Here is a 7,775-nt window from a genome sequence, read left to right as displayed (position 1 = left end):
TTCGTTTAATAAACAAATCAAATCCGAATCCACAAAATTTTGACCCAATTCGTTTAAAATTCGATTCGATTCGATTTTTCATTTTGCCACCCCTACAAGCGAATGTTAATGCTTGTGTCTCATAAATGGGCAAATCCAGATCCACATATTCTACATAGGCCATCACAAATTGAAAGTTTCAAGTGTTTTCACCATAAAAAATTATTTTTGCCTTGATATCTTTTTTTTAATTTTTTTTACTTCGATATCTTTGAAATGAAAAAGTAATATATAATTGGATTTACTAAAAACCTTGGAACAAACTGAAGATGTAATTATGATTTACTAAAAAAGATTAAGAATCAATGTCCAACATTGAGTGAAAGTGAAAATTTAGTTTGTAGGATCTGACAATTTTGAGGGAGAAAATGCAACCTTAAATTAGAGAATGACATAATTGAGTTAATTTTAAGATTTTAAAATTTTAAAATATTGCTTATAAATACATGTTTTTAAATGAAATAGTGCAGAAGAAATTCAAATAGCTCAAGTGTGCCCCACCCATCAATCTAATTCCCATTTGATTATGACTAAATGCAAGATTAATGAGTTAATGTTGTTCATTTGTAATTGAAGAACATTATAGATAGAAGGCAATCATTGATTTCTGTTTCATATGATATTATGTAGTTTTCTTTTTTTAATTTAAGAAATCAATAAATTTGAATATGAAAATCTATTAAATGGTTATTTGGGTTTAGTACTTACCAGTTAACTAATTAAAATAGCATATTTTATATAATTTTAATAAAAAATTATACATAATCGTAATTACAACTTTAATTGTAATCAATAGTCACAGTTGTAATTGGAATTCTTATTATAGTTACCTTAAAATTGAGTAACATATCTATTAGATGATAAATATGTAATTTATAAATTATGAAATTCATGATCTATTAGATGAGTGACCCATAGTAGTTGGGACTCAAAATTAGAACTTAAAGGTTGTGATCACTCATATTTTTTTATTCTTTTTTTTTACAATTACAATTGTAAGGATTATTATTCAAGCAACTATTGAAAAACAAACAATCTCTTACTTTTAATAAAATCGTTTGGAATTCAACATTAAAGATGAGGTGTTGTTTGTCAAGAAAATAAACAGACATCATGTCTTTGTCTTATATATGAAATATATGACATGTCGGTTACATTTTAAAAAATAAACCACATGTCAGCTAGCATATGCACCGGCACATATTATTTACACATGTCAGTTATGTGAAAGTATCGGAAGACATGTCATCTACTTCTTTCTCTTAGGTACAACTAGTTGTTTGTCTACAAAACATTAAACAATTGTTTTATCTAAAGCCTATGAGCCGGTTAAGATATTATTATTGTTATTGTTGTTGTTATTACTATTTTTTTTAATCATTGTTATTGTTACTGTTATAATAGATATAATACTGAGGATAATAATTAACTAAAGACATTTTGGTAATTAACTTGCAACGATTCATTCTGATCCTTGACAAAGTAGACATACCAATGATGAGGATACAGCCTATTCCAACTCTAATTCTAAAAGTTAAATAAAAAACTTATTTTAATTCTGATTCTCAATTGATAAACGCACATGGACGACTTATTGTCTCAAAACTAAACTTTTACAACAATTATTTTCTCAAAATAACGTTGATTGCTAAATGCTAAGTAGGGGTGGATATTTGTCAATCAACTACAAGTAAATTCAGTTCATGTTCTGAATGAGAAAAATAAACATAAATATACTGATCGCAAAATACATCCAATAAATCAAAGGAAGAAAGATAATGTGAGTGGAGCACGATGAAAGTTTAAAGATCCTCCTCTTCAATGATGCCGAACAACCCTCCTTACTCTTGATCTTCTTCTTGCCTTTGTAATTGTTTTTGAATGCTTATTCCACTCTGCCATTCTTTGTGGTGAATGCCTCCTTTATATACTTGCAAATTAGGTTTTTCGAACCAACACCCATGCGCGTGCCTATGTTTAAATTAGGAAACATGCAGCTTGTAATTTAATTGCAGACCCGCGCCTATATTTTCTCCCGCGTTTCTCCCAGATTGCTGCAGCATTGGTTGCTCTAACATCCGCCACGGCACTTCTGTCATTTCCGATTGTGCTTTCCTTCTTTTGTGGTCATCTTCTTTCCTCCTCTTTCTCATCTAATGTCTTCGCATCCTTTTATGAATTTAAAACCTACAAATTAAAACCTGTTTTTAGCACAAATTACTATGATTCACGCAAAACTTGTTAAGACTCAACTAAAATGAATATTTATGCAAAAATTCGCCAAAATGTAATTAAAATACATTATTTGCTTTCTAAATGGCCTTTATTCAAGTCTAGAATAGATGTAATAATTCTCATTTCCTAGAGTTATCAACAATGACACGGTTTGACCACGCGATTTGAATAGTGACACGGTTTGAACAGTGATGCAGTTTGGTTGAAAATAATCTTGTGTATATGCATGTACCGTATGCATAATTTTTGGTCCACTAACATTCTGCCACGTCACCGATAAACAGTACATAAGAATTTTAGTCCAACAGGATCGTGACACCTCATCAGTCAATGCCACATCATCGATCCGTCTATGTGAGCAGTGTCGTGAACAGTATCGTACATGTGAACAATGCCATTTTTCCTTTTATGCTGCTCTTTAGGTTTTCGACTATCCTAAGTTCAAAAGTAATGTATGTTTTGCCGTCTGATCTCTCGTTCATTGTGAAATGACCATGATGCCCCTAAAATACATAAAATACTTAATTAAAATAAGACACACATAATTAAATCACAAGAAGCGTAAATACATAAAAGTAAGGATGTTAGTAAGACTTGAAATGTAAAATGACGATTTTCTCCTTTATAAATATATATTTTCTAAGACTCAACAATTATCACTTACTTGGGGGCAATATGGCGAAATCTGATTTCTCACTTGTTCATCACTCACCTTTGATTGATACCATGAACAAACTAATTTTGGTGTGGTGAGAATCGCTTCTCTGCCATTCCATCCTGTACATATATATAAAAGATTACATCTATACTGTTCTCCATAAATCAAGCTAGACTTCCTACAATCAATCAACCTTCCTAAACTAACTTATTTACATACCAAGAATAGAAAAGAGAATATTACAAGAATATTATGCCAGCTAAATACAAGATTGACTCCAATTACAACTACAATCCTAACAGTTTTAAATCTAATCCCATAATAAATGACTTGAAGTTGGTTTTGGTTCACGACTAAAGGCATGAGAACAAAAAAAAAAAGTATAGTAAGGTGTCAAATGGTCAAGAGTACACATTGAGAATGAGTAGTTGGAGGTAAATATTTGGATCGTTATTTTTTAATTAAATGGAGAATTTGGCAAGTACGCGTACTTGACGACAGTTTGTTATTGGTTGGTAATCTCACATTCTCGAGACCAAACAGTGATTCTATCATTTCACGTGGATGATGAGGTGTTTCAAGAAATACAAAATACAAATACCTCCACGAGTAAATGATTACACCGAGCTTTGTTTCTATAAAGACTCTTTGTCAATTGTAATTCCAGATACACATAATTGTTTTGAGGGATGGGTGATGAATGACATTAAGTATTGGGCAAAACATTTAACCTTCGGACTTTTCTGCAATACTCCCACATATCATGGATTATGTAAGAATGATGTGCTTTCTTTAGAATATAGGTTTAATCATGGTCGCCTTATTCTACGTGGCCTTCTTTTATATGAACATAGTAAGAAAGAGATTAGGGATCTCCAAATCATAGAACCAAAACACGTTTTCATCTCCAAAAATTAATAGACAATTGGAGGAAAACACTGAATGATAAATTGACCTAAATTTCATAATTCCACCGAATTTTTTTCTTTTTTTTTTTTTTTGGTTCATCATGATTGAGAGTACGTAGTGGAAAATGTACGTGGATGATTGGTAATACCAAGGCCTTAGGCAAACTGTAAATTAGGATTTTACTTATTTATTATTAAAGAGTAATTGTTTTTGGTAATGTGTGTTATGTAAAAATTTATTGCTTAAAGGTTGTTTTTCCTGCTTCTCTAAATGAGAAATAGGAGTTATTAACAATAAGAAATTGTGAATGTTAGGTCTCTAAATGAAAAGATCCCTTTGATGAAGTGTGAGTGAAAGCCAAGTTATTCTCCAAGATACTTGTTGTTGATTAACGATATTGTAGATGTGGACCTAGCTTGAGACATTAGGTAATTCATTTTGATTGTAAACAGGACTCAATACATTCTCATTATAAGGATCGTACTGCAGCCTTGATTGCATTGTCGCGATTTTAGGAGTGTTTGGACCTTGTTGCTGCTAATTTTCCTTTGTATAATATTTTTTATGATTTTAATTTATTTTAAGAAACAACAAAATTTTATATGAAAGACTATTATAAAGAGTAATGATAGATATCTCAATTTTTTTATCCTAAAGTACATCTCAAATAATATGTTATTCATTAATTGGTTGGTAATTCTTTATAAGATCCAAGTGAATTAATTGTATACTTCTCACCAAAAAAATTGATCAATGCCACGTCCTTTAGGATAGCTTTTTGAAATAAAATTTTTGGGATATATAGCACTACACCTACTATAAATGATTATTGATTTTTGGTAGTTAAAAGTTGACTCCTATTTCTCATTCGAAGAAGCAAGGAAGACAACATTAAACAACAAATTCTTACATAATACATATATATTACCCCCAAACAATTTTTCTTTAATAATACGTAAGTAAAATCCTAATTTATAGTTTGCCAGAGGCCTTGGTATTGTAAAGCCGACCAATCACCAATCATCCACGTATATTTTCTACCACGCGCTCTTGATCATGATGAACAAAAAAAATAAAATAAGAAATTCTGTGAAAATATGAAATATAGGTCAATTTATCTTACAATATTTTTCCTCTCATTGTATAGTCATTAGACTCTCTTTGTAGATGACAACAAATTGTGGATCTGTGACTTGGAGATTCTTAATTTCCTTCGTACGATGTTCATGTAAAAAAAGGCAACCACCATAAATCCTAGAATTTGATTCTAAAAAAAAAGCATCATTCTTCCAGAATCCAAAATTTATTCGAAAATTGAAGAAAGGTCCAAGGGTTAAATGTTTTGCCCAACACTTATTGTCATTCATCACCCATATCTCAAAACACTGCTCTGCGTCTGGAATTACAATCGAGAGAGAGTCTTCATATAAACTTATAGACGAGTAATAATTTACATGTGGAGGTATTTTTATTTCTTCAAACACCTCATTATCCATGTGAAATGAAAGAATCACTTTTAGGTCTCGAGTATCCGCGATTACCAACCAATAACAAACTTTCTTCAAGTATGTGGACGTACCAAATTGACCTCCGTTTAATACAAAATAACGATCCAATTGATGACCATGTACTTCTCTCCAACTATTTGTTCTGAATCCGTACACTTGAACATTAGGCACCTTACCATACCTTTTCCTTTTCTCATTCCATAAGTTGTGTACGAAAAGCAATTTAAAGTCATTATTTATGGGATCAGATTCAAGACAGATGAAAGTACTAGGAGGTATTAAACGGTTGGAAGAATTACAATATTTATAATTTGGAAGGTTTCTAAATTCTCTTGTTGCTGGATTCCATATAGTTAGACGATTCGTTGAACTCTGCATTATGCAAAATAAACCATCATGATAGCCCACAAATTTATCATGAATTTGGGGTTTAATGTCTTCATATGATAAATTTGCAAGTTTTTCATCATGGAATAAGTACAAAGCTGATGTAACGATTCCCATACCAACTACCGCAGAAGTAACAGATGCATCAACGAAAAGACGAGTTCTTGTACTATTGTTTTGGAAATGCTTGGAAATGAAAGAAGGTTTCTTAGTTAACTCAAGCCAGGACTTGCAAACGCACCTGAATCGCAAAACAAATTTAGCTGGCAATCTTGACAGAATTTCAATCGTTATATCTTCGGGAAAAGAATTGATATTGGTTGTCAACATTATTATCTCTTCCTGATTGTAAATATAATCAGTAATTTTGATTCTATAATGTAACATCTAAAATGCTTTATAATAGAAGAATGCGATAGAGGGGAACCACAAGTTAATTATGGGAAGAGATGCTCAAAATAAGAGAAAATTCTATGGTCCGAATGATAATTGGAGTTGTGTGTTTCAGATGATTTTTAGGATTCAGTTTTTACAATGGAATTAGTTTGTTTAGGGAGGGAAAAAAAAATAGGTCAACAGCTGTCAAGGAATGAAGTGAAAATTACCAATTTATCCCAAAACAAAAAGAAAACAAATTAAGCAGGGGGGGATGGTCCTTATTAAAATTATTTATGATGACATTAATTAGTTTGTACATGCACCCATCTTCCTTTTATCATACCACTGCTTAATATTATCTATTTATGTGTCAGTTATACTCTCATGCATTTTAGTATTGTCAAATTAATGTTAATCAAAATGAAGAGAAGTTTCTCGTTCATCTTCTTTGTTTTCTCTGTTTCCTGCATCGCATTCGCCTCCGGTGGTGCACAAGATTTTCGTCAATATTTTCTAGTCCAGACGTGGCCACCTGTGTACTGCCAGGTTCATAGGCCAGAGCCCTGCAGAATAAAGCCATCAAAATTCGTCCTACACGGCCTCTGGCCAGTAAATTCTTCCGGCAGGTCCTCGACAAATACCAATAATCAAACTATTAATGTACCAGCCATGGTACCTGCTTCACTCCCATGGGCTATATATATAGTTTTTCCTATACATTATTCTACGGTCATTTATTAATTAATTTTTACTCTTTCTTTGTAGCTAGAAAGCAATAAATCTTTTGCTGCCGAGATGAACAAGTTCTGGCCAAGTCTTACCCGAAATGAAAATGAACAGTTTTGGAAGAGGGAGTGGAAGCATCACGGCAGAGGCCAGCCTAACCTGCCGCCCGAGGAATATTTTCGAACTGCTATCACACTGGTTAAAGCTGCGAACTTGGAGGCCGCATTTCGAGATGCAGGCATAAATCCAGATGGAGACAAACTCAATCCACGGAAATATACTCGAGCGATAAACCCCAGATACGGCACTACGCCACTTTTTAAATGCTTGAACCGTTCTCTCCTAATGGAGGTGACACTCTGTGTTGATGTTCAAGCTACAAATTTTGTTTCGTGCATTGCTAGGCCGAGTTCACTGTCTAGGTGCCGTAGAAAAATTATTTGGGCTCTGTAGCAATGTGTTGGGTCGTTCGGATGTTAATTTGTTATCAGTTTTTAAAATGTTGAAAATTAATTTGTCCTTTAATAATTTAAACTTTTTAATTTGTACTCAGTCCATAAGCTCGTGCTTTCCTACCATTCCTACATTCTCTTAGTGTTTATGGTCTGTTTCGATGTAAATAAAAGGTATTATATTATGATACATGGTACATTACTTTTAGCAAAAGTTTCATGCTTTAAAATATTGACAAGTGGCATAATTTAATGCGTCAATGTTTTTAAAAAATTTTAATTAATTAAAAAAAAATTATCCACTTACCATCTGTTTTTTCACCTTTTCTTAAAATACAGAATTTTTGTTTTGCAGCGCTAAACGAGGGCTTTCTTCTTGGGTAGACCGTAGGTAATACAACAACTTTGTTGCCGAGTCCTTGAGTTGTCCACAGTTGGATGGATGATGAAATAACAAGAATAAATCACTGTAAATTATTTTTT

The 7,775-nt window shown here is 32.3% G+C and overlaps 2 protein-coding genes across 2 annotated transcripts; one reads left to right on the top strand and one right to left on the bottom strand.

The window, feature by feature from the left end:
• Positions 1 to 4,977: 4,977 nt before the first annotated feature.
• On the bottom strand, positions 4,978 to 6,084 carry LOC18041411 (putative F-box protein At3g16210). Its single transcript, XM_006431669.2, has one exon. It carries the CDS (start codon positions 6,064 to 6,066, stop codon positions 4,978 to 4,980), a length of 1,089 nt encoding a protein of 362 aa, XP_006431732.2. The 5' UTR covers positions 6,067 to 6,084.
• Positions 6,085 to 6,519: 435 nt separating this feature from the next.
• Positions 6,520 to 7,345, top strand: LOC18041069 (ribonuclease 1). Its single transcript, XM_006431668.2, has 2 exons — positions 6,520 to 6,786; positions 6,880 to 7,345. Exons 1-2 carry the CDS (start codon positions 6,523 to 6,525, stop codon positions 7,291 to 7,293), a joined length of 678 nt encoding a protein of 225 aa, XP_006431731.2. The 5' UTR covers positions 6,520 to 6,522; the 3' UTR covers positions 7,294 to 7,345.
• Positions 7,346 to 7,775: the final 430 nt, after the last annotated feature.

The sequence above is a fragment of the Citrus clementina genome, unplaced genomic scaffold (genome assembly GCF_000493195.1).
Source record: "Citrus clementina cultivar Clemenules unplaced genomic scaffold, Citrus_clementina_v1.0 scaffold_5, whole genome shotgun sequence".
NCBI lineage: Eukaryota > Viridiplantae > Streptophyta > Magnoliopsida > Sapindales > Rutaceae > Citrus > Citrus x clementina.
This window is presented reverse-complemented; position numbering and strand designations above follow the sequence as displayed.

What these genes read in the sequence shown, in the direction of transcription:
- LOC18041411 (XM_006431669.2), bottom strand. Translation starts at nt 6,066, where the DNA reads ATGTTGACAACCAATATCAATTCTTTTCCCGAAGATATAACGATTGAA.
- LOC18041069 (XM_006431668.2), top strand. Translation starts at nt 6,523, where the DNA reads ATGTTAATCAAAATGAAGAGAAGTTTCTCGTTCATCTTCTTTGTTTTC. An exon ending in CTATTAATGTACCAGCCATG is followed by an intron (nt 6,787 to 6,879) that starts GTACCTGCTTCA and finishes CTTTCTTTGTAG; the next exon opens with CTAGAAAGCAATAAATCTTT.